At 40.8% G+C, this 27,465-nt stretch overlaps 1 protein-coding gene across 2 annotated transcripts in view; it reads left to right on the forward strand.

Moving 5' to 3' along the window:
* The window catches only part of ADGRD1 (adhesion G protein-coupled receptor D1), a 156,278-nt gene extending 132,823 nt beyond the window's left edge, over positions 1 to 23,455 (forward strand). For both annotated transcript variants that reach the window (XM_063351376.1, XM_063351377.1), the window contains 4 exons: positions 16,007 to 16,133; positions 17,282 to 17,323; positions 19,250 to 19,342; positions 20,027 to 23,455. In XM_063351376.1, the coding sequence (XP_063207446.1) occupies positions 16,007 to 16,133; positions 17,282 to 17,323; positions 19,250 to 19,342; positions 20,027 to 20,122 (358 nt within the window). In that variant the 3' untranslated portion in view covers positions 20,123 to 23,455. The remainder of the gene's footprint in view (positions 1 to 16,006; positions 16,134 to 17,281; positions 17,324 to 19,249; positions 19,343 to 20,026) is intronic.
* The last annotated feature ends 4,010 nt before the right edge of the window (positions 23,456 to 27,465 follow it).

Consider the following 27,465-nt stretch of genomic DNA (forward strand, 5'->3'; position numbering starts at 1 on the left):
AGTTACAATCTGCAGTCAAACTCTTCTGAAAGTCCATGCGGATTCAAGATCCATAGCACTAGAAAATCCTTCCTGTGGGTTGCTGGGTGGCAGACGCTGCAGCTGCAACCCTCAGAGTCACCGAGCCCCTGCTTTTGTGTGTTCTGCTGAAAAAGGGAAGAGCTTTTCCCATTTGCTGAAGGAGAGGCATCAGTAAGAAAGAGCAGTCTGGCAAGTCAAATCTGCTTTCAGCAGTTTCTTTTATTGACTATTTCTAATTGTGTGTAAGGAATCATGTTCACTGAACACAGCTTCAAACAGCATGAGCAATGTACCTCATGGAAACTCTTGGAAGGAGGAGAGTGACTGGCAATAAAGGAAACAATTAAAATGAAAGTATTAAGCACTGACAATTAGTGAGCTGAAGTGCTACTGCCAATGATAATGTCTTCAACATAATTAAATTTTTGGCCCATTGAATATGACAAATACAAATGCAGTTTGGGTATCTCCTTATTAGACTCAGGGTTTTAGACTAAGAATACATGGGTTTGAATGTTGCCAATGAGAGTATTAATGAGGAAGTGCTAATCTTTTAGGAACCATAATGACAGTAATGGTAGTGCTTTCTTTGCAGCAGATGCTGAGAGTCATAGCACTGGAGAGAGGTTCCAGGCCATGTTGTGATGGTTCAGGCGCATTTCAGGCATATTTTGGGAGGAGTAATAAAAGCTTAAAAGTATGTAAAGCATAGCTGCAGAGAGGAGCTTACTCTGCGAGACCACAGGAAAAGGGACAAATATCTATAGGCTTAAACTGATGAAAAAAATCAAATATCTTTAAGCTTACAGTAGTGGGAGGGGAATGTCAAAGCAATGGAGTTGATCACCTGAGGAGCTGCTGAGATTCTGCCTGAACGGCTTTCAGAAATGTTACACAATTGTCTCTCAGGGCTAATTCTGGTGCCTGTCTCCTGGCTGAGCTGGACAAGATGACATTGTGAGTCCATCCACAGCTTATTTTTTTGTTAGTTGTCTCCTTCTGAGCCAAAATGGTCCTTTGTGGGAATTGTTTTCTGTTTGTTGTTTCTCCTTAAACAAGATTTACTGTTCCAGGGTGATCAGGGCCTGTTGATTGTGGACTCCAAAGAGCAAGCAGCTCTGATACTCGTGTGCCTATTTCTTTCTTGTATGAGGAAGGGCAGTAAGACACAACGTATAGGTACAAAATATACTAGGAAAACTTGATATTTAAGAGATGCTGGATTTTCTGAGTAGGAAGATCTAATACTTTTCATTAGAGGTGCTTAGTAAAGTTTATTTTCATATCTGAATGTCAGGATAGAATGAGGTTTATTAAAACTTGGTTATTAAATTCCTGTGATGAAACGTTGCACTTAGCACTAAGAATCAGTAATGGAAGGGAAGGGTATGAGAGAAGGCGCTGTATCAAGTCACCCTTCAGCTATTTCTCATCTTCAGGGTCTAGGAGCCGATGCTGTCCTCATTGATCTACGGTTGAATCGATTTCTTGATTCCACCCTAACAGTCCCTGATAGACGCTCCGAGCAGTTGCTGCAGGTGAAAGCTGTTCTCTGCAGGAGCTTGAGGGTGCACTGTGTTGAGATGGGGCTTCCTTAAGTCAAGTTGGGATTTATACGGCATTAATGAGAACAAAACTCTCTGCCTAAGGTCGGATCATTCCTGACCACTCTTTTGCAGTATACAAGGTGCCAGCATACAGAGGAGTTGGGTCAAAGAGGTTGTTAGCGATATGATATTGTGACATATGGGAACAATGCAGGTGTGGTGTTGCCCCCACCTCCACCAAAGCTGTCTAAAGAATAGCATGTTGTCTTTACTTTAGAGTGATAACAAGAGAAAGTTTCAGCTTTTGTAAATCTCCAGCAAAAAAGAGCTTTAAAGTTCATGTTCTTTTCTTTTAAAAATTCCCTAATTGTTTTTAGGTTTCAATCATTTAATATCTACTTTTAAGCCATGAAAATACCGGTAGGAGGAGGACAGTGTTATGAGTCATAGCTTTATGCCTGGTACCACAGTAACAATTAAATGCTGGTCGTTCATCATGAAATGGTACAATTCACTGTGAACAGCAATAACTTCAAGAGTTTGCTTGAACTGCTGTATTTACATCCTTGGTCCAATTTATAATCGTAGAAGTCTATGTCAGCTTTATGCAGAATAATAAGACAAATATTATAGTTATGCCATCACATAAAGTAAATGCTTATTTAAACATGCACCTTGTGCAGAGCTCTAGGCGACCTTGTAAATCACTACCCAGTCTGACACGGCTCTTAGCTAAGTGTGATTTACATATTTTCCCGACAATGCTCTCTCAAAATAAAATTAAATAAATGAAAAATATGAGTAATTACAATAAAGAAAAGGTCCTATTTTAGAATCATAAGTCCTTGTAAACTTTTAGGTACTAGCTTCAGGTAAGTAATAAAACGCCATTAACTATAGATATGTTACATGTGTTTTGGAAACAAAAATTGGAAATTCTGCCCAGTTCTTTTCAATTGAAAAAGATGTGAGGCAGAAACACATATTTTAGTGAAAGAATCTGAATAAAAAGGATATTAGAAATAATCCAAAAGGCAGTTAGCTCAGATGATAATTGAAAGCATGAGAATGTCAGGAATAGTGAGATTTTCGAAGTGAGGTGCTGTAATCGCCCCATGAAGAGCAAGGTTCTTTATCTGCACTGCGTTTATTATCCCCGGTGAGTCTCATGTAGCTTCTCCAGCCACCCTCCCAAGTTATCTGCCTTATTTTAATAAAGATATTAAAAAACTAGGGAACATCTGAATACAGTAACAAAAGAAAGAAACCTTGTGCGTCCTCATGTGAGTAGAGATAGTAATGATTCAGATTACTTGTTCAAATTCAGGTTTCTTGTCCAAAAAAGTAAGCAGCAATAAGACAGACATAAATATGTGTGGAGCCGCATAAAGGAGCTTGTCATGAGCTATTGTCTGAGCCCACTGTACACAAGAGAATCAGCAAATCCTCAGCTCAGAAATTAAAACAAAATAGATGACCACAGAATCTATTTTTCGTTTTCATAACGTATATGGAACTGCAACCATACCCAGTACTGCAGTTTGTTACTAAAGCGAAGGGCTTGAGAGGGTTCCAAAAAGCTGAGCGGGCCTCAGACACAAGCGCTGGCCCTGGGCAGGTCCCCAGCAGCCCCCACCCCACCAGGCAGCCTCCAAACCGGCCCCTGGAGACCCCACGGGTATCGCAAAGAGGGGCTGAGGGGGCAGAGAGGAGGGGGCCAGAGCCTGGCCCGACAGGGCCTGGGTGCTCTAAGGAGGTTAGTAGGGAAGAACACAGGTTTTTCCATATTTTCCATTTGCAAAGCAGGTCCTTGGGAGAAGGCAGGAAACAAACCAGTTAGTAAAACATTTTGATTTTGACAAATTAGAAAATATTTTCTTGGAACTTCTGTGACTGGGCTTTCCTTCAAGTGATACCGCATCGGCTATGACATTAACTTTGATAAACTTGATAAAAGCCGTATGTCGCCTGGCTTCTTTAATGCCAGTTTAATAAGAATCAAGTTCCTCACATTACAGCACTGCACAGCTGAATGCCTCTCTGCAGCCTGTGTTATCCTCTGAAGCAGCAGTCACTAGCAGTTTCTAGAAACCAGACAGCAAGGCAGCGTGATTGTAGCTGTACTTCAGCAATTCTTTTTTTCCCCTTATGTACATTTGAGACAGGCGATCAAGCAAGTATACGGCTATTTATTTGCCACTACTGCAGTTAAAGCTCATATGAACCATTACACAGAAAATTACTTTTCTTTCTCAGTTTATACGCCTGACCTTGATAGCTTTGCTGTTCGCTGGCACCGTTGCCATGGAAATGGGAGAACGATCTTTCTGTTGATATCATTGCATAATTAAGGGTCACTGAGAGTGTTTAGGTCAAGAGATCATTTTCAGAGCTCAGCTCCTCAGGGGGTGAATATTATTCCACAGAAATTTTGCGTATGGGCTGATGTGACTGTTACTTTGTCATCCTAAATTAAACTACGGGCCCCACTGACTTCAAGCTAAGAGCCAGAAATATTTGCCAACCTACAGATTTCCAATAAACCCTGTCTCTGACTGTTTTTGCTGGGTGTTCCCAGGCATAAAGAACTACCAAGCGATGAAGTTCATTGCCGCTTGTCAGCTGAACAGTGGTAACTGGCTGTGTAATTGCTCCCGACCAGTTTGAATTGTGTGTAGAGCACAATCACTTACACCGGTAAAAGCCTCTGGTGATGGAAATTTGAGTCTCTCCAGGCTGTAGCTAGCTCAGAAGTTTTTTTCCTAATGACTTCTCTTAAAAAGCTTGACGTTTCTACAAGGGCAGTTTAAGAAAGGACAAATAGGAGCCTGTCCTTCTCCAGTGGACAGTGACAACAGTTTCTTTCTTTCCCTCCAAACTTACATACTCAAAGCTTGTCCCATTTTTGACAGGCCACATTTTCACAATTGGTCAGGCCACGACTGGTGATAGATCACCAATCATTTTTGTTGCTTGCTTCCAGTCTTTCTAGAGGACCACACTTTTCTTGAAATCTGATACCCAAACCCCAATGTGATGCTCCAGCTCAGGCACCACCAGCACGGAGCACAAAGTAGGCCCTACTTCATATTTTTAACATATGTTGTTCCTGGTTTGACATCCCAGAGTGAGGGGGGAAAAAAAAAGTTGTAATGGGGTTACATCACTGGCTGCAGTTTTATAAATCTTAAAAAAACCCCAGTTTTATAAAATGTATTTCATTATCATTACCATTAATTAAATGAAGCTAGCTCCATGTTAACACCTAATCATGTGCTTTGGACAACACTTGAGTTATTTAGGGATAAAAAAGCCCCATCCACATTAGCCTTCTTGTTTGGCAAGCCAAAATAGGCGTATGCTGCCATACTGTTCCCATTTCCTTTGCCTTTAATTTTACACAGAAATTTTTGAAAGGTCTGTCTGCCTACAGTTCATGGCTCTCTGAGCAGGTCTACATTTTTGATATACCCTTTCTTTTTCCCTGAATGTCCTTTCTAAGCAAGCTGTGCCCTTTCATATCAGTATTCCACTCATGTGAATTCTTCCCTCAAATCTCCCGTAATGTAAGGAAAAGTGAACACTACGAGGTTCTTTTCATAACATCTGTAATTTGACATTCCCTCTTTATTAGCACTGAGTCTGTCATCTTGGTTTACTGCTGGGAAAACAAAGATTTTCACCGCGTGATATAATAACTATAAAAAAAGATAAAGATGGCTGTAAATAGTGCGATAAGACTGATTTTCAGTATATCGTTTCAAGATGACTTGCAGACGTTTAGCCAATTAAAAATAGTAAGTGTTGGGCTAATGTAGATTCATGCCTCACACTGGCAATATACCTCGGGATAGTCCGTACAGAAAGCTGTCGCGAGGTGGAAGATGTCCTGCATTGGGAGCTTTGAAAATGGATAAAACAATAGAGACTGTAGTGGAAGAAATAATTACGTGCAAATGTTGGAGAAAAGAAGTAGATGACATCTAGACTGGTCCATCTGGCACCTAGAGGCAGGATCTCGCCCTTTGGGACATTTCCATTGCCTTGTCCTTGGAAGAGACAGGTAATGAGTTTTCTGGGAATAAGCTGTCGTAACAAATTCCTTCTCCTGGGCTGAGTCCAACGCAGAGCTAGGAACTAGGTCCCTGTTAGAAGAAGGAGGGAGTCTGAAGGAACATCTGTTTTCACATATGCAGAGCGTCCAGAGCAGCCAAGGCTAGATTATCCTAGTAATATATTGCTCCTATAACTAACTTTATGGTCATATTTGGCAAGTAATTATTTGATATCTCTGTCTGGTCTAGAGACAGAAGTAATACCATAACCTTTTTCAATCCAGGACTAGCTCATGGCTAACTGTCTATGGATAAAACCAAATCCTTCTGCATAGTTTTTGTTGTCTGGTTGTGAGGAAAAAAATGCTGATCTTTTCTTGGGTGCTTTCTCTGTAAGGTGCAAACTGAAAAAACAAGAGGGCTGTTCCACTTTTGGAAACAAACTGATGCTTAATAACAGCATGCTGTATAAAAAAGACCTAATCCATTAGAATATTGCAATTTATTTCCTTTTTAAACAACAAATTAATCCCTCCGTACTTCCCAGTCAATCTGCTTTTGCGAGAGTATTAAAGAAGCCCTGAAGTGGAACTGGCGTTTTCCCGTTGTCTTCTTCCCCACCTCTTAGTTCTTTTAAAGTAACTCCAGAATCAGCTTTTAAGGAAGAACCAAACACTGTCAGAAATAGGGAAGCGGATGACTTGCATTCACAAAATCTGTAAATCTTCACTATTGTAAGAATTAGGGCTTATTGTTTTCCTTTTTCTTTTAAGTTGCTTTCATTTGCCACATGGTTTTCTGAGAATGTGATTATTTTGGCTTCTGTCCGAGATGATCAGTACCACCTGCTGGGAAATTTGTTCTGTCACCCATTACCGTAGTCTCCCAAAACACTTTTTCAGCAGCCACATTTTTTTTTAATGTGTCACTGCAACAAATAATCAACCCTTTAGTCTACACAGATTTTAAAGAAATGCACCACTGGGGCATGGAGGGCTGGAGCCCCTCTGCCGTGAGGATGGGCTGAGAGAACTGGGCGGGTTCAGCCTGGAGAAGAGAAGGCTCCGGGGAGACCTTAGAGCCCCTTCCAGGCCCTAAAGGGGCTCCAGGAGAGATGGGGAGGGACTCTGGATCAGGGAGTGTAGAGACAGGGGAATGGTTTTAAACTGAAAGAGGGGAGATTTAGATTAGATATCAGGAAGAAGTTCTTTACTCAGAGGGTGGTGAGACACTGGCCCGGGTTGCCCAAAAAGTTGTGGCTGCCCCATCCCTGGAGGGGTTCAAGGCCAGGCTGGACGGGGCTTGGAGCAACCTGGGCTGGTGGGAGGTGTCCCTGCCCAGGGCAGGGGGGTGGAATGAGATGATCTTCAAGGTCCCTTCCAACCCAAACCATTCTGTGATTCTATGATTGTGAATTTATTATGATTGTACCCAAAAGGGTTGTATCATTACTTGCCTATGATGGTACTCGACAGATCTTAAGTGATCATCTAACTGGAAATATTTATATTGCATGTTCTTTTAGGGGTTGTTATAGGAAAAGAGAAAACATACTCTGTTACACTGGAGCTGTTCCTGAGCTTCAAGTGATGCTCCAATAGAAGCAGAGCATGAAAGGAAGCATAGAGAGACGCAATGTTTTGATGATTAAAGCACAAATATGCAACAAGACCATTCATTAGCAAAGGCTGCCAGTCATCTTTTAAAAATGACGACTCCACTAAGAACAGAGAAGCTTTTGGGTGTCTCGTAGAAATTACACGTACAACTGGGTGTCCTGTGGTAGAAAGCCTCTCGGTGCAGGTACTGTATCTCCTCATCCAAACCCAAGCATTAATACTCCTTGGTTGGCTGTGGAACATTCTTCTACTGTGAGAATAAGCTCTTACTGTTTTCTCTGATGACTCAATGGCAAAGTTCAGTGGAAAATTAGCTCTAACCTTAGGGCTTGGGGATCGAGAAGCGGAGAATGCTGTCTCAGCAGCAGTGTCAAAAATGTTGGAGAGAGGAATTTTAGAAAGAGAATGGAAAAATCCCACTGCAAATTCAGTTTCCCTGGGAAAATCGTAACCACTGAAAATTCAGCTTGCATTTTAATTCTTTATATTCTTTTAATAGCTTGCATTAAAGACAATGAGAAGTACACGTTTTAGTTAAGTACTTATTACTTTTTTTTAGGAAGTATTTTTTTTTCTTTTGTAGTTTTAGGATCAGGAAGTGACGGAGGTGATATGGGACTTGATCTGTGGGAGGCCTTAGCAAGGCACGGATTCCTAAATCCCTGGTTAGGTGCTGAAGTCAAAAGTCAATGCTGCTAGCCCCCGGAATTGCCTTCTCAGCGTTAAAATTCTTAAGGTACCTCCACGTTTTGGTCACAGTTATTATTTTGTCAGGCTTGATGAGGGTTTGAAGGGAGACTTAGATTTCAGTCCCTGCACCACTGAGTATTTAATATAAAATAAGGAATCTTAATAAAGCAAGGATTAGGTAGGGCTCCTCTCTCAGGGAAGTGCCTCACGACTGATCTGTGGAGTACACCTTCTCCCTCTGACCCAGTGAATATTTAATTATCTAATGTAAGTGGAACAGGTCAATAGGTGAGAATGACCACCAAGCAGGGAGTCAAAATGTTCTTCTGGAAAATAGGGAACTGCGGTGCCTTAGGCAGAAGAGTGGTTTGAGCCCAGACCTCCTATACTCTGGGCAAACACTATTCTACTAACACCAGCTTTAGCTTTTGGGGAGACTTACGAGAAGTGCCACTGCTTTGGCAGCACCTGCCTTCTCACGAGGCTCTGTGGCGAGAGCACTGGGTATTGTACACTCAGCGTAACGGAAGAGGAGTAACGCCACCCCCCCCTCCCCCCACATGATAAAATTCGGTCTGAATTTACTTGCTGTTGCAGCCTAGATTTTTTTTTTCATAGCTACAATACTCTTGACTAGCAGCATCTTCCCTGGATTATAAATGGCACACACCAGAAAGCAACAATCTGAAGTGTCTGTAAATATTTCTTATGCAATTTCACAAAATGACTTTGAAAGGGCAAATAACTTTTGGGAATATGGGAAATAGCATCTGCAGTTACCAGTGGTTTCATTTTTGGTTTGTTTTTTTTTTTTTAAATTTATTATAGTTGTGCCTAGAATCACCCGAGATTAGGCTAGGAACTGTATGTGTGCTAATTAAAAGACATTCCTTGTGCCATCAGCTTTATTGTCTACATAGCTGAGACAAAGCGTAGGAGGAGAAAAAGGTGCATGTATATTTGCAGAAGTTCACGAGCTACTGCTCAGTGGCAGGAGCAGAATTAAAATCCACATCTTTCCGTTCTGAGATGAGAGCTATACTTGTTAGATCAAGATGTCTAGCAGAGTTCAGAGATTAATTTCATTTCGAAAAAACCCCAAACACCTACTTTCAATGCCACTTGCATGCAGTGTGCAGAGCAAATTGGTTGCTAAGTTAGAAGGGGCCCTGAGGGATTGGAATGAAGCCTGTGCTTTGGCTACTCTGCCGAGCTGCTGGTACCACCCACAGCACATTTCTCTGCTGAGACTTGGCTGTTCTTTACCGAGGAGTGAAAAGGAGTTTGATCCTGAAGACTCCAAACAATATCAGTGGCTTTGGATCAGCCCCAAAGGCTGTGCGTATGTTTTCATTGCTGTTCGCTGCCTAGTTCACTAAAAAACGTGAGCTGTTATCAGCGTTCTTCCATTTGTCTGTTTGATGTTGGCGGCGACTCGCCACCTAAATCACTTGGTATTGGGTTTGCTCCTTGGAGAACCAGGTCACAAAGTGAGGAGCAGCACGCAGCGCCCCTGAGTGCCGGGGGCAGAAGAGCTGCCCCTTCTCTGACGGCAGCCGGGGGGGCAGCCCGAGTGCTGGGCAGAGGGGGCAGGCGCGGCGGGGGGTGTGTGGTGGAAGCACTGCGGAACTGGAATGGAAAACGTTTTCGTTCCCGGTCAGAATTGCTGCATGTGCTTTCCCAGCAGCTTTCCAGCTTCCAGCTTCGACGTTAGTGAACATTACTTGTAACAAATGGGAAACTGGAGCAAAATTCAACCTGTCCCAGCATTAGTCTGAAATCCTAGTTACTGACTTTTGGATTTATTTAATTGTATTTATAAAGGATATTGCTGACAGTGGCTAGTGAAGAGTTTAAGAAACAAGAGAGGAAATTCAGTTAAATGGCCTATTTGTCAGGATAACAATTTTCATGAATTGTTGTGAAGGATTTTTCACTTTTTTTAGGTAGTGTTTCCTCCAATTATTATATAGTCTTGGCGTATGGGTCTGAATTTAGTTCTTACTTCAGCAGGCATCATGACTGAAAAGTGGATGTCAGAAGTCTTAAAAGGATTAGTGCTCCATATATAACCAATAAAATTGATTTGTGAATTAGGGGTCCCCTTCACAGAAGTAATAAAGTTTCTCCTCTGAAAGCAGTGAAATTTCTTTCTTGTAGCTGTCAGTGTAGTCGTTCTGCATCGGTGTAAGATATCGACAGTGTGCTCAGGGCAACAGCAGAAAAGGGCAGAGATTAAATAAGGGGAAGGGAGCAATCTCAATTGAGTAGAGCTGTTCCAAACCAATTGCAAATACAATAAAACTGTAAGGCCCAACCCTGCTCTTGGAAAAATGTTCCCAGTGACTTCAGTAAGAGTGCAATGATTTTATATGCTGTTGGTAATGAAAATACGCCTCAGAGGTCCTGAAACCTGTACTTTTTGCACACCAGGACTTCAATACAGCTCTGATAATTATCCAGCTCAAAAAGCTTCCCTTCCTCTATTGACTGATTGGCGCACACTTCAGGATCTCCACTGGTGTAAAACACTGGCTATCAGGCTGTCTCTGAGCAAGATACACAGAAAATATCAAAATCCCGCACTGAAGTGAATGCAGCCAAAAGCAGCCAAACAAAGCCAATTGAAGAAATTTGGAGTGGAAGATCTCTGGTGAGCAAGGTTTACTCCTCAGGAATTAGAATTAAACTGTAAGAACAGGAAAAAGGAAGAAAAATGCTTTTTTTCAACAGGAGATTTAAAGGGTGAGTGCATGTTAAATGGACAGCTTGATTAACAATTAATGAATAAAGTTAACGCTGTTCTTGCAAGAAGCGTATCAGAAAGATTTCCTAAGGATTTTGGAAGGACTCCACCCCGTCCCCTGGCCGGGCGCTCATCCAGGGGTGCTGGGACTGTGCACGAGCCTATAAGGACCGGCACGGTCTGCAGAGCCCCTGCGGGGCCGGTGGCCGGGGGGGTGGTGCTGGGCAGTGCTAGTTCCTTGCCGCTTGCTTTTTGCAATACCCCAGCACGCAAATCCGAAGGAAATCAAGCCGTGCCGAAGTGGTTCTTGGTGAGGGGTGCTCCAGAAGCCTCTGCAGCCCAGCTGAAGAGATTGTTAGTGCTGGGGCAGAGCGAGCAACGACCTCCACCGTGGGCTGAATGCATAGATAGGCTATGTACAGCTATCCCAAAGGCTATTCCATATAACATCATAGAATAGTTTGTGTTGGAAGGGACCTTTAAAGGTCATCTAGTTCAACACCCACTGGATATAAAAATATATACACTGGATATAAAAATTTAATCAGACTCAAGATATTTTTGTATTTTCCAGAAGTTGTCTATATTGCAAAGTAATAACAGGTATATACTTTAAAAAATATATATTGGCAAAAGGAAACAATAGAACGGAAAAAAGAATTTTTTTGTGCTAGTTTTGCTTTGTTCCAAATGAATGAATTCCAGGACGAATCATTCAGCGTATATAGAGGCAGAGAGACAAAAAGCTCACCAAACTTAATGCTATTAGACTGCAGAAGAGTAACGATATTTGAGCTTTTAAAAGTGTATGTAAGAAACAGGCTGTCAGGCTGCTTCTAGTTTCCAAGGCCAGAGCATGAGAAGGGGCACACAGGAGAAATTCAGAGGGTCCTTTGTAAGGCAGTGGCTATTCTGTTTTCTGACACATTAGGGTACAAAGACAAAGAAAGATTTTAGCAAGGTTTATGAAGTCCTGGTGGGGCTGGACCTCAATATCTGCAAAGTAAGACCTGCCCCTGCCCCAAAGTATTGCTTCTTCCTGTCACCAATTTCATGGACAATAAAAAGCTCAAGTGATGGTAGTGACTTTTTTTTAAGGTTGACAGTTTAAGTCGTGCAGTATTCCTTCTCCAAAAATGACACATTTTTGATTGTGCTCTGTATCTTAGTGTACTAGAACTAATCTACTAAAATATTCATGTAGCAAAGAAAAATGGGAATAAAAAAAAAAGTATGTGCAGTGTGTTGGAATTAATGTGCCTAGTGGAACATTAACTTTTGTATTTCTAAGATTTTTTTAACCTTGCCACCTTAATGGTGCTCTGACACAGCATTTTACATTTAGTATTTTTCTTCTTTGAAGTTCAAAGACAAAATGAAGTAAGGATGGGAAGGGAAGGGGTAAGTGGAAGAAAATAAAAGAGGGTCAAGAACAATAGACCTGAGTCCTTTGCTTGGTGAGTAAAGCTCATAAACACCTTGAACTAATAATTTCATATATAGGATGAAATCCAGAGCATCCAAGCATAGAAAGCCACGCAATAATTAGGCAAAAAAAAAGACATAATGAGATTTAACTGATACGTATGCAGAGCTGACCCTTAGTCTTAAATGAATTTCACCCTCACATAGCTGCTCTTCTAAATGGATGTGCATGAAACATCAGTATGTTGGCATGAAAAATCCCACATCTGTATTTTGTTTTCACTTTTAGCTATGTATTTCTGCTCCTCATGTGCTGAACCTTGTGCTTAATAGTGAGCAGTCTTTATTAATACATTATTTTAAAAAATACAGAAGGCATTTGTGATGTTAAAGGCTACTGAAAATCCAAACGGTAAGAATGACTTTGAAAACAAATGAAATTGAGTACCTAACTCTATTCTGCCCCCAACTACAAATTATAGATGAAGCTTTTTATGCTCTGACTCAAAAAGAAATAATCAAAACTTATTTTTGGCAACAAACCAGATGGGGAAAATTATATTCCAAACTGCAAATTTTATAAAAATTGAAAGCGTGAGAACAAAAGAGAAAAGGAAAAAAGGGTGGTTTGTAATGAAGACGTTTACAAGTGTAGCTGTGTTGGGCATGCTAATCACCTGCTGCATCAGGTTAGAGAGGACATCTAAACCGTCATGGAATCTGAAGGTACCTAACCCATCTTCCAGGTGTTTGTGCAGCCTTCCCCCCCAGCCTGCCCCGCATCCGGCACAGCTGCCCTTTCCTGAAGGCACAAGGGCTCTGTAGGATTACACGGGTCTTTCTGCACAAAGTTGATTGCAAGAGGTGGTCTGCTGGCAGCTCCCCAGTGGAGCACGTTAGAGTTGAGGTCATGAACTTTAATCTTTAATCAAAGCATCCTTGGTTCATGAAGATAAACTTGTATCCGTTGTTTTGAAATTGTATCTTTTAAAATGCATTTTTGAATTAAATAGGAGAGCTCAAGCTTTAAGGTATTCCTTCATTTTATGGACGGAAAAAACTTTTTGCAGAATTAAATTGAATTGTGCAGAAATATTCATGGCCAAGGACATAAATATAAGAATCAATACAGAAGAAAAAAAAAAGAAGATGCCAGATTCTTCCCCGTCCCAGATTCCCTATAAACCTGAAGCCTATGCAGTTCTTCAACATCCACTTTTAATCAAGGATATAACAAAGTGTGTGCTCAGGTCACCGAAATGAACAAGATGTCTTGTCTCTAAGTTTAATTAGAAGATTTCTTCATTGAATTGTGTTGTACAAAATTCTCATTTATTTTATGTTTGTTGTAATTACAAGCGGTCTCTTGTCATGCAGCTCTACGCGCTTCTCTCCTGAACCTGTCTTTAATCTGTACGAGGGGGTGAAAGGCACAAGTAGGACATTAATCTCCCTAAAACAACTCTCTCTCTTGCATAGGTTTCCAACTAAATAGAAATCTGCTAATTTCTGAAAAATGTAGCTTTAGTGAGCATGGACTGACTTTTAGTTTCTCACTACCCCGTTCCATTTACTGCCCTCTTGGCTTCTTTATCTATAGTTGTACCATAGACTTAAATTCACTGAAATATTTTAAACACACATTTAATTGTAAGCATGTGCTTAAATCCTGTGAGCTACAGCAGGAATTAAGGGAGTGTTTATAACTGCTGTGGTAAGTAGGGATTAGATGTATGTGCTGTGTTGGTTCAGGATGTTTTCAAATGGGGACAGGTCCCTTCTTCCTGCTTTCTGTCTTGTACCACCGAAATTGTACTCGGCTGCCCAGGAGGACAAGTGTGTCCTTTGATAGCTGTCATTGAAAATGTGGTGCCTGGACGTGCAAAGGTTCGACATCTATTCATCCTTGACAGGCAAAATTGTACTGGGCTGTCTAGTTAGTAGTCTCTTGACAACATGAATGTTTTGCCCCGTGGGATTCATGGGGGTGTTTGAGTGATGACAGAGGGGACGGACATCAGGAATGCTTTTGAGTTGCCCAGTGCTGGGAACTAGATGTATAGCACTTACTGGGAAAAAGAGAGTGATGACTTATTAACTCCCTTATTGGTCACCTGGCCCTCTCTGTTTTTCACCTGCCTTTACTGGGTTAAATTGATGTGAAAACAAGCTGTAGAGGTGTTTATTGTTTTAATCAAAAGACAGATGGATTAGGCTAAGAACAGAAGGACTGCCATCTCGGATTAAACCAGATGGACTGGGGGCCCATCCAACCCTCTATCCCCACTACAAAGGTCAAGCAGAGTGATTCTTCTCCAAATACATATTCCCACCTTTCTGCACACAAAAGATTAGGGACTTCTTGCACAAGCGACTGCATCTGAATTGCCACATTTAACAATCCACAAACAAACTGTCTTTCATGACCTTACAGGAGCCTTGTTAGATGTCCATAGCATCCTGTGGCAAGGACTCCCATAGACTAATCCGGTTGTCTTCCTATTTTTTCTGTGATTACACTAGAAACAGTCTGTAGGGCTCTTGCTATGACACTCTTGAAGTCAATATTGCAGGGTATATGCAGACACAAAAGTATAATTCTTTAGAGCAATTCATTAGCATGAATCAGAGATGATGCTCTCAGGGCTTCATAAGAAGACAATTGTGTGGGATAAGCAATAATCTTTGTGAATTAAATTTCATCAATTGTGCCCGTCTTTCTTGGAAAGGGTTGAGTGGAATTCAATTGCAGAAAGAGATATTAGCAATGCTTATGTCAAAGCAGAAAATGGATGCAAGAATTGCCAATGCCTCTTCTGCAGGGTTCCAAGTGCTCAGTGAGGTTTGGTTGCCCTTAATTCCTGTTGTAGATGAAGGAAATCAGCTCCTTGTGGAAAGTTCTTTGGTCTTTAATGTAGAAGGCTATGAACACACTGAAGAGACGTAACTGCGATCTTACAATTCTAAGTGCTATGCCTTTGTTTTCTCTGTGGTTCCCTTTGTTTACTCTTTATATAAAATTTGGTCCATAGAATTCAGCTGTTACAGAAAACTTTCCGTGATCATTTAATTCTCTAGTATACCACAATTTCTTTTCATCTACCACTAGAACAAACATATTGTACAGAGCTCATTAAAGCAAAACCAAAAATCCCTCTTATTTTCTCAGTGCTATTAGTTTTTCATCTGTCGTATCACCTTTTATTGAAATTCTGCCAAATACTTCAAGCTAAGCAGAGTGAACGTATATCAGCAGGGACCTCTGAGAAACACAAGCTATTTCAATATTTGGCATACGTTTCTCTGAATCAACTCTGAACAAAGCAGGGTGGTGGCAGAATAATACCACGGCATTAGAGGGTTTGCATTTTGCAGAGGTACATTGTGGTTCTTCCCATTTGTGGTGATTAAAAATCCCAAGTCGCTGTCTAGAAGAGAAATACTGTGTTGTCTTGACTCAACTATAGTGCTGAGCAAATGTATTTTGGATATACTAGATACAGTAGTTTTAGTTTTCCATGTGATGCTGCCTTTGTTCTCAGTTTCTGCCCTCTGTTTTTGACTCTTACACTTGACTCCTCACTGACAAAATGACGATACTTCACTGTAAACTGAAGATCTGGCTGCTGAAGTGATAGGACCATCTCTCCATCTCTTGCCCTGCACCCTCAGTTACTGACTCTTGATCTGTATTTATCCCATGTGATACCGGAGTTCTGTTATCCCCATTTTCACAGACAAGGAATGAGTAATTAAAAGACTCGCCCATTAAAAGAACTATATGGCAAAGAGAGTCATACACCCCCCACCTTGCTGCCAGGACATAACTGATATCCTCCCTGGTGTGGGCGCTGAAAATTGCTTAACTCTCTCACCACATTTCCTGTTTTCATTTTCTTTCAGACTAACAGCTAAAGCCGTCGCGGTTCTCTTACCAATCTTGGGAAGCTCGTGGATCTTTGGGATTTTGGCTGTCAATGCCCACGCATTAGTGTTTCAGTATATATTTGCTGTTTTCAATTCACTACAAGTAAGTACCTGGTGGGAGAGTTTATGGCTACCAAACTGCTGCTGAGATCCAATAAGCGGATCATTAGTAAAGTTTTCATATGTTTGTGTCTGCTGGATTTTTTCTGTTTTTCTTCCTCTGTCTTTTAAGTCTGTGCTGACCATACAGTGCTGGCAATTGTTTAGTCTTTGTATGAACAGAACTTTTATCCCACTCCTTAGTGTTTCCAGTAGCAATAATTAAATAAATGAGACAGTGAGCTTGGGAAATGGAATTCATTCTTCCAGCACCGTGTACCACAGGCAAGATTCTTTAGTAGAGATATCAGAAGAGTTTTTCAGTGTCAGTTTGAGGCTTCATTACTGAGACTAAATGAAAGCAAAAAGAAGTTTGTGGGAATGGGGCAGCAAAAGGAGAAAAGTGGAGCTATTCTGCATTCTGCAGAAACCAGCATGTGACTCCTGCCTGCAGGCAATTACACCCTCCTCTTCTTAAGACACCAATCCAGAAAAATAGCTGCATCCAAGGTGGAATGTAAGGATCTGCTTAGCTGTAAGCGGGTGTTTCAGTAGAGGCATTAACCTATATCAACAGGGTTCTCCCCATGAACTGATAAGAAAATTTCCAATTTTCATCCAAAATAAAAAAACCTAAGTTTGACTGAATACTCCCCAAAAGAAAATAAATTTATTTTTGGAGGGAAAGGGGATGGGACTTTTTCACATTCCATTGGACAAAAAGCCCAAGTATAGCAAACTTATTTTGTGAAAGTTTTCCTAATGCTAATACCCTGGTTTTCTAATGTGAAAAATAGTGATTTGGTGTTTCCCAAAGAGCATTTCCCTCTGCCTTTACCTTTGCAAGCACAGAGAAATAGTTCTCTTGTTGTCATGAGAACAGAACTCCTGCTTCGTTTCAGCTGGATTTCTCCTCTAGCACCCCAAAGTTTAGGAGATGCTGTTTTACAGGAAAAGGTCCGGACAAGCCTCATAGTAACCTAACGCTGCAGGTTTCTCCAGTTTAACATGGGGCTCAATTTGGCCTGCTCTTCTGTATTTATAGATCTCCAGCTACTCAATACCTGCTTTACACAATACTGTGAGAAATACATCATTGTGTCTCATTCTCCATAGTCAGTCTTCACCCTTCTCCCTTTTATTTGTTTTCAGGGATTTTTCATGTTCCTGTTTCACTGTCTTCTGAATTCAGAGGTATGTAACCAAATCAGGTTAACAAATTTGACGTTACCAAATTCAAGTAACATGAGTATAAAACAATAAAATACTTTATTATTATAGTTGCCTGCTACGCCAATGATTTCTTTTTTCTTTCAATTAATACGTGATTGTCACTGACTTTATGACTTATGGCATTTTGACAAATGCTTGACATTTATTTTATTTAACATAAGAAAGGTTTTTTTTAAAAAGAGAGAGAAGAGAAGAGAAGGCAGCTCAAGACTCAGGGAAGAAGCACTCCTGAGGGCTGGAGGGGCTGCGCAGGGCACGGGCTGTGCTGCTAAGGGAGGATGCTTAACAGAGGCAGCAGGACTCGCTCTGGCGCTCCCCGTTGGGCACCTCTGGCTTTGTTACATCTGCAGTTCCAGAGAGGAAAAGAAATATTTTCCCCAGCAAAACAGGCTTTTGGAAGTTACTCGTGCCATCCTTAATGGGAAACCAAACACAATAGAACATATTCCAGGTATTTTTCTTGGCAGAAAGTTCAGGATTTCATAGTGGACCAAGAGGCGTCTTTTTCCATTAAGGCTGTCTCAGAGCAACTGGGGTAAAGGCAAGACAAGGCTGATGTAAATGGGCTTGTGGAGACCATCTCTGCTGGGCCTGGAGCTTGCAGCATCCACTCCTCCCACAGCGCGGGAGGATGGGTCTGGGACCTGAGCAGCCTGTCCCACAGCACGCGTCCGACGTGCCAGTGTCACCCCTGACAGCTCAGTCATCGAAGCCCCTCAGCTTCCCTCAGCAATGTGGCTCTGGGCCTCGCTAGCCTCCCTACTGCCACTCCTAAATTGTAGTTTTTGTCCTTCTTACTGTTTTAGCTACTATGTTTATAAAGAGTAGGTAATTCCCTTCCTTTCCACAGGACAGGGAAGACTGTAAGACTTAGCCTGTCTTCCCCCAGTCTCTTCTTTGGCTTAAACCTAAGCTTCTCGTAACGTGTTTGTGTGACCTGTGATCATCCTCACTGCTCTCTCCAGGGCTGACTCCTGCTGGTCCCTGTTTTTCCTGGGATGCCAGACACAATGCTATAGCTGAGGCCATGCCAGTGTAGAATAGGGAGGAAATACTACTTTGTGTGCTTTGCAGACTATGCTCCTCCCGACGAGATGTTCTTTATCACAACATCGTAACGCTGGCCAATCACTTCCAGCCAGTAATCCTTGATAAATCTCACCTACTTGCCTAAAGAATGACTGTCTCACCATCTTTTCTTTATGCAGCTGATTATTTTCGCCTTGGTGCAGAATCTTCCTACATCTATAGGGAAATTCATCCAGCATGTTTAAGGAATTTCAGTTTTCAAAAGGCTGGCAGCTGGCTTACATCCTCATGGCATCTGGATACCACCAGGGCTGCACGAGCTCCAGGGAGAGCCTGCCTGAATGGGGGAGCTTGTGGTTCAGCCTGGGGCTGAATATTTAGTAAGAAAATGTGAAAGAGTCCTAGTGAGCTGGTGAAAATCACTATAATGGCACCTTATGAACTCTTTCAAACCAGGACTGCAAATACTGGGGATGTATGCTTCTATGCCCTGCAGTTTGGGGTTTCTGCTTTGATTGTTTTTTATTTTTCACAAGATGAATGGTAATGCAGTCAGACCTTGGAGGTATGACTTGGAGGATGGAATAACATGAAAATGTTGCCAATGAAATGAGACATAAGTGAGGTTATACAATGCTTTGTATTTAAAGTACGGACACTTGAAAAGTAAAGTTAAATTTTAAAATAAGACCATAAATACAAAGGAAAATGTAGGGGCGGATTGTTTGTTGTTTTTTAGTACAGTGACGTTAATATGGAAGAAGGATAATGGGGAAATGATCGTAGGCTGCACCTGTGAAAATAAACACAACTTTTTCAAAAGAAATCTTCTATCTGGTTTCATTCTTTTTCCCAAAGGTTAGAGCCGCCTTTAAGCACAAAACCAAGGTCTGGTCCCTTACCAGTAGTTCGACTCGCAACATCAATGTGAAACCCTTCAATTCAGACATTGTGAGTATTCCTCTCTTTTTTTTTTCCCTATTGAACTTGAAAGTGTTCCACATTAAATTCTGTTGGAAGGAACAGGACACAAGTAGGCACATGGGTATTTTTAGTACCGCCCCTAATGCATGGTGTAGACAGGTGGAATCAGCAAGTATTAAGTTGCAGCTACAATATCCGTTTTGAAAGCGAAGGACAAAATTCTACTTCCTGGTAAACTATCAAATAAAAGTAAACAAAGGTTTATGAACTCTGGAGTATGGTTCAATGAGACTATTCCCACCAGTCGTAATGGACTTCATATTACGCATTCAAGCAGCATTTTGGCAATGTATTTGTCTGATGATGATGGCTTTTTGATAGGGCACTTTTACATTTAAGCCCGAGGAATAAAATCTTAAATAAATCAAGAAGTGAATATGCTTTTCTAGCTCTCCTTAAATTGTCTTGAGGCAAAAGACATTTGTTTTTATAAAGAACCAGACTTCTGAAGTGATAGGTATTATTAAGTGATCGTTGCCAATCACCTTAGATCCTGGCAATAACTGTTTAAAAATCCTTTATAGCATATGCTCTCAAGACACTGTGACAACACTGTAATGTAAACAGATGCTTTCAGGCTTTTATTTCATCCAGACATGAGTGGTTTAGCAAAATAAATAAATCTATTTTCAATATTATTTTGTTTTCCAGATGACTGGGAATAGGCCAGGCGCAACCCCCACAAAGCTGAACACCTGGGATAAAAGCACCAATTCAGCCAACCGCATTGATTTATCAGCGGTCTGACAGTAATACCAGCTTCTCAGTGAAAATCAAGCCATACATCCAGGACCTCTGACACAGTGTCCACCAGTTTTTTTTCTCACTGTTAATACCAGTAGAAAACTGCTTTTCTAATCACTGCCTAATAAATTGGAAATTGCCATATTGTTTTGTTGAGTAAATAGCCCTCATCTGCTTGCCTTCGGGACTGTAACGCATTCTACCACTTGGCTATTAGCAATGTCTGCAAAAATAACTAGCACAAATATACACTGGATGGTTTTGTCAGCAATGATGAAAACACTAGGTACACAAAAAGGGCGTATTGCTATCTGAATCATTCCAGCTCCCAGAACTGAGGAAAGGCAACGTGCCTCTGGAAAGATGGATTTTTATGCTCTAAAATGAAATGCTTCCCATTGTGATGTTGTCGTGGGGCTATTCTGGTCTTGCTGTGCACTCTCTGTTTACATTTATTACCTTACAGAATCCGTTTATTGAAGTGAAGCTTATTCAAAATACATAGTGTGGTGATTAATTTAAATGCTACAAGGAAGCCAGGACTTGAGGGAGAAGCAGGTTCCAGCTACTCAGCTCCCAGCACAGGCGTGGAATTAGCAAAGCTAATATACTCATATGTCTCTATGCACATAAACAGCACATGTAACATGTAATACTCCTGTATGTGACCTATTAGTATTTTGGATATTCCTATTTACACCGTATCTATAAAAGGTAGAAATGGCTAAGGTTGTCCCATAGCAGTCCACAGGATTCCTGTCGCTGATTTGTTTCTGGTGACGTATCGCAATACAAAGTATTTGTATTGCTTTGCCTGACGCTTTTGGATGCAATCAACTATCCGTCAAGTGCATTTCACAAACGCGCTGTAGCTTTTGGAAATCAAAGCCTGGCACTGTGACGTATCTGTCTCCTTTCACTGGTCAAATCGAGACACTGAATTCCAACCACAAAAATGTAACACAATGATATACTGTGAAGACAGCCAGACTACAAATAAGTCTATGTATTGTTACCTACAGACATCTTTTAGATAGGCCTCTGCAGAGTCTTTTGTGGTTTTAAACTGTGCTCAGCACTTAATAGCTTCTGCTTTAGTACTGCCATGAAGTATCTTTCAGGAGTAAAAAAACCACTGTAATTTTTCTTTTGAAGCAGTGTTTGGAGCACGAGGGGGTGCAATCTCGGCTGCACCGTTCCAGCTGGGGGTGAAGCAGAATACGAGCCCTGGAGTGGTCAAAGCCCCTCGAGGTGTGTCTTGCTCTTGGATTTTCTCAGCAGCCAGGGCCTCCAGGGCAGTTGCAAAGACGAGCCCCGCTCTTTGCAGGTGGCTTTGCAGCCATGGCTTTGCATCCCCAGCTCTTCCCTCTTTGCAGCACCTCTCTCCCTAACGCACTGGGTATACTGGTTTGCAGGAATTACCGAGGTAATTATATTGGCTTTCCTAATACAGTGGGCTATCAAAATGCTACAAAAGGAGGGAAATACGCAAATCTTCAATCTCGTTTTTTGCTAAGTGAATCTGCTATTGATTTCTGAGAGAAAAGGTATTTGCACCCTAATGTGCAGGGTGGAAATTGCTTATTGGATAGTAAATTTGTAAAAAAAAAAAAAAAAAAGTAAATTGATCTTTAGGGAACAGGAACCATTCATCAATTAGGACTAAATTTAGTGAAATGTGTCATCCAAAAGAAATGGAGTTGAAAGTTTAGAAAACATCAATGCATTTCATTTTTGATTGATCCAAAACAAGTTTTCTCCCTGTTTCCTTCCTGCACTAAGAAAAAATGATCTGTTTCAGTTTGGACCAATCTTTTCCACCTCCTGTGCCTTCTCCCCTTCCTGGCCAAGACTTGTTGGTATGGGCACCAAACTGAAACCCCAGAGTTTGTCTGTGGCTACAAATTAAAGCATTGTACAGAAATTATCCTAGTTTCATCAGATACATGCTGGCTTTATGCAGCTACAACAGAGCAGACTGTGACATACTGCATATCACACATATACATGCATGAAATATATAAGCTTCTACTCAATTTCCTATTGCTAAATAACTCAAGTTGTTGACAGCTAACTCTAAAAGGCGGGGCAGTAAAAGCCAAATATCTAAATGGCTATGTCTATTTTGGCTTTTGTCTATGGCTTTTTCCGAGCCATTTCTACATTGGACTGTCTTACAGCTGTGCAAATATATGGGCTTCTCTTGTCCTGAGAACGATTATTTTTTCCCCAAAGGACACAGTAGAAGGAGCCCTTGGAATGTATGGAGGAGATTGTAACAGAACAGTACTGTGATAACAGAGTTCGTCTTTGTATTGCGTGCAGACAACATATTTAAACATATTTTTTATACTGGAGCATGTGGGTTTTGTTGTGGGTTGGTTGGTTTTTTTAACACTGTGATCATGGATATAGATTGAAACCCTCCTTGATCAGCCTCTTCTAATCATTGTGTTATAGCACAAACAGTTCCCAGAATGAACTAGAGGACGTATAAAAGCTTTTTTTTAAAAAAAAAAATCTTAATTTTAAAGAACATTCGCCCCTACAAAATTTTCATTGCCTGCATTTCCTCCTGTGTGGATGTATATTTGTCACCTATGGCACTACCCACGGTCCATTTGAGAAAAACATGCAACATACAAATGAGAGTACCAACGACAGTGGTATAAAGGGCTACATCTGTTTTTCATCCAGGTATACCATATTTTAAAATTGTTCACCAAATATAGGAAGAACATGAAAATGTTTTTGGTTTTATACATTAGAATGTGCCATAGATATATTACATATTGAGGGAACATTCATTATCCTGCATGTACGGAGATCCACTGTGGATAACCTACATCCCATGCTTTAACTTTTGGACGGTACTTGTGATGAAGCAGTTTATCTTGTTGTTCATGTCACACGAGGTTAGGAGCTAGAACACTGTATTTATAATATTAGGTTGGGGATGGGATTTCTTCTGTTTTTTTTATAAACTAGTGAAAAAACCACAAAGTACAAATGTGTTCCATTGCCATCTAAGTCCATTCCTATTGTTTGATTCAATGTGTTTTTGTTGTTACTGACTGCAGCAAATGTACTGAATAAGAAATGCTCAAATGAATCTTTAAACGATCTCTTCCTGTCCTCAGTCTTTTGAAGCCTGAAAATCTTGCAGTTTATTTATGGGCTTGTATATAGCAGCGTTTGCAATATTTTTTTTCAGGACAGCATCATTTTGTCAACGGTATGAAATCTTAATTGAATGAGATGTGAGTTTTAAAATAGGTAATGTAGCAAGAATGACTTTGCCAGTAAGTAGTAAAACAATTTAGTTTTGTTGTTTTTTTCCCCCCAAATAAATAAGAAATCTTAATTTCCTAAAAGAACTTTGTATTTGTTCAAATTATTCTTTTGACATGGGTTATAAATAACAGCACAACAGTTATGGCTTCCCATGAGTACTATTGTTGTGATTAAACAAGCAGAGCTTTACTCATATGAGAAGTCGTACTATATGTGTCAGGTGTGCCTAGGTAATGTGCAGAAAATATTTTTGTGTTAAAATTTATACCCACAGAATATACTGAGGAAAGTCATTCCCTCCTCTTTAAGAAAGGAGTATATTTTATGAAGCAGCTGCTGCAGATCATTTCTTCTAACCCAAGTATTCCAGCAACCTGGTCAAGGTCAGTTCCTAGGTGAAAAAATGACATTTATGAATACGACAAACAGATTCTGTCTCAGACTTAGAGGGGAAACTTCGCATTCTACCAGATCTCTGAATACGGCAGTGTGTTACATGTATGTGTATGTATTTATATATGTACACACACACTTAGAGTTAGATATATATACACACACCTATTTTATATATATAAATATATATATATATATAGAAAAAAATACATCTTTCAGAAGTCTCTTTCTGTCACCACACCAGCATCTTCTTCTCCGCTATATTCTGTGGTTGGGGCCAGAGAATTTGCTGGATGGAAGAGGGGTGCACATGCAACAACTAATGTTCTGTGGCACTTTGCACTCTCCTGCAGCCGAGTAGCTGTGGCAACTATCGACTGCCACCAACTAGCCATGCTTTGGATGCCCAGGAGCGCAGGCATGGTCAGAAAGGTGTTTCTGAAATGCCAGGGGTTTTGACATTGCTCTGCTGTTACCCTGCTGCATGAGCTTCAGCAAGTAACTTTTCCTGACTATGTGTTTATCCCATCAGTGAAATTAAGACGATACTGTCCTCTTTGCTAAGTGCTTTGAAACTCACAGTTGCCAAACAGAGCATTTACTGTTAAATACTAATGCTACACGGTTATTTCATTCCTTCACCTGTAGCTGGCTCCAGTGCTGAGGACAAAAGCATTGTACGGCGTGGCCCCTAGCCCTCACCCTGGCCCCGCAATCACTGCGTTACGTGCTCTGCTGGCCCCTGTTACAATGGAAAGCATTAGGACAGAGATTTCTCCATTTTTTCTAAAGGCTGCAGAGACGTCCTTCTTACCATAGCCGCAGAGTCTAATGTACGCATGGGAGCATCCTTGCATGTGAAGTAGGGCTAGCAGCTCCACCTGCCACGGACGCTGCATCAGAGCGACAGCAGGGAATTACTTTGATGGTGCCCCAGAGCTGCATCAGCCAGGTGGGATTCCTCTGGCCCTTCAGGACAGCCAACTTGTAGCCTTACCAGCAGAAAGAGATCTTCTGGGATTTAGTACAGCCAGGGCAGAAAAACAGGACAAGGTTCAGGCCTCACTTCAGTGGCTCAGAGGAGGAAGCTTTGGCTCTGGGACTAGTTTCACTTGATAGCAGGGCAATGGGTCATAATAAAGTGTATTACAAAAATTGTGATTTTTTTTTTTAACTAATGCATATTGTATTCAAACTTCATTACTACTTCACTTTTATCTGAAAATGATAACGTAAATTCAGAAATGTACCATCTCAAAGAACAAACAGCTCTAAAAGCGTATCAACAGAGGGGTGCAAACCTGTAGATGATGTTTTCAAGGTTAAAGCTACTTCTATTATGATTAATGGGCTGCCAGCTGCCTCCTCTATGTTGCATAGCTGTGTAGATGTGGTGGGGTGATGATGGGAAGTTAAATAGGAGGGGAATTATGTGATGAAGAATAACTAGAGTAATTATATCCTGAAAAATTAAAGATTGGAATTTAGATGAGAAAGGTGTTTCGTCATCTTTCAATACCCTTTACAAAGAAACCTTCATCCCTTTGTATCCCTCCAAATCACGCAGCAAGCACACATAACGGAATGCTTTCTTGCCAGTCTCTGAAACGTAGAGGGTATTTTTAACATTTATCAGTCATGACAGAATAATAAATTAGATAATTTTGGCACTGGTTTAGATCATGTTTGCCTTTAAAAATATTTTCATTATATCTGTGTTATGCTTGGATGACTCAGTGTAGTATGTCATAGATAGTTATTGCTATAATTGCCCTTGTTCACACAATTTTCTTTCTCAATAATCCCATATGTTCTTGGAATTCAGAGGCCATATTTCATCTTGTCAAGGGTGATTACAATACTAAATGTACCACTGACATCAGCATCTTCACCAGGTACTGACACATGACAGAAATATTGAGTCATAAGGGTGGCTTTTAAGCACTGTTCACTGCATTTTTTACTAAACAGCTTCCTCCACCAGTTGCTAATTTGCTAAGGCAAATTCCCACTAGAGCAGTTCCAGGCTGCCTAATTTACCTATGCCAAAGGCAACTGAATTTTTCTCTCCCCATGTTATTTTCTGTTACCGTACAAAAGCAGGCTTGACTGGGCATTGAATGTGTTCCTTTAAGCATTCTCCAAGCTAAGAATTTACTTATCTCTACTTACAAACATGGAATAATGCATAAAACACTTCAAGCCAAAAAAAAAAAAAATTGAAGCACAATGAGAAACCCTGTCACTGCAAAAGCGTTACGTTTTAGTTTGTGCTCATAATATTCTGGAGGAAAATGCACAATAAAAAAAAAAAAAACCTAAAATTTTACCCTCCGGAACTGTCTCAAGTTAAGCAGCAAAGACGGAATGCTCCTCAGAAAATCTGGCCCTTTTACAGTAGGATTTTGACAACTTAAAATTCATATTATGTTGACTATAGCATGTTTCCTTCTGGCATTTTTGTTTCAGATTCTGCACAGGTCAACTAAATGTGAGCACATCTTCTCACTTAGCCAGTCATATGTCACTAATTTGTCATATTTTACCATCTCTGAAAAAGAAAAAAAAGGGGGGGATTGCATGGGCATGTGTCCATAGAGGAAAAAGGGCAAAGCTCGGGCCTCGTACTGACCCATGGGGTCTTTCACACTCTCTGCTGACGACTGGGTGGGAGGCTTTAGGATCTGAGGCTTAGCATCTGTCACTATTGGCGCAGACAGCTTTCTGCAGCAGCAGCAAAGAGCATAATTATAAAACGAAGTATCTGTGGACTATGTTTCACAATTGGTGAGCTGACTATTGTGCATTTAGATTGTATATTATGCATTAAAATCTCTGATGTGTAGTCAATAGAATACACTGCAAGTTTACCTATCAACCTCATGATGTAGGGATATTTTTCAGTCTTATGCTTTTATACGCCCAAAAGACTGCTCGATGTTGCCTGCTAATGACAGCAAGTCAACACACACCGTGCAAGAGGTCTCCCAGAATCGGTTCTTAAAAGCCAGACTATCTATTATTTGATGATGTTATAAGTAGTTTCTTATACCTTCAAACTAAGGGCATATCAAAGCTAGTGGCTGATTATCATTTGGCAAAAAGTTAGTTTAATGTTGGAAACTCTCTAAGCAGTTTGCCTAAGCCTTTACTGCTCATCAGTTGTTAGGAATGGTGTTCATTAACTGCCTGAAAAAGAAAAGTTAATTTAAGATGTCACAACTTCTGTGTAGGGCCAACGGTACACAGAGAAGTATCACCATGCAGAAGCTGTACATTGTGCGGAGAAGAAAATAGTTTGAGTAAAATGTTAACACCAGCATCTAATAATTGACTAAATCATTCTCATGTGAAAGAGCCATCTCTGAAGATCTCACATCCGGAATGAGTTGATAGGTGCTCTGGGAATACTGACAGCCAAATCTCCTTGGAATATTCCATCTTTTGAATATGGTGGTTATACACACACACTAACCTCTACTGAAGAGAATAAAGTTTTGACTAGATATACCCCTTAGCTTCAGTGGGTCTTTGCAGCAAAGGCTGCTGTAGAAAGCATCGTGCTGCTTTGGCTTGTCCCGGCCAGCTGGGGAGGCCCTGATGGTGGCTGCAGCTCCCAGCGATACCTTCCCACATCCACTTGCATCACTCTGATGCCC

This window comes from Chroicocephalus ridibundus, chromosome 13, assembly GCF_963924245.1.
Source record: "Chroicocephalus ridibundus chromosome 13, bChrRid1.1, whole genome shotgun sequence".
Lineage (NCBI taxonomy): Eukaryota > Metazoa > Chordata > Aves > Charadriiformes > Laridae > Chroicocephalus > Chroicocephalus ridibundus.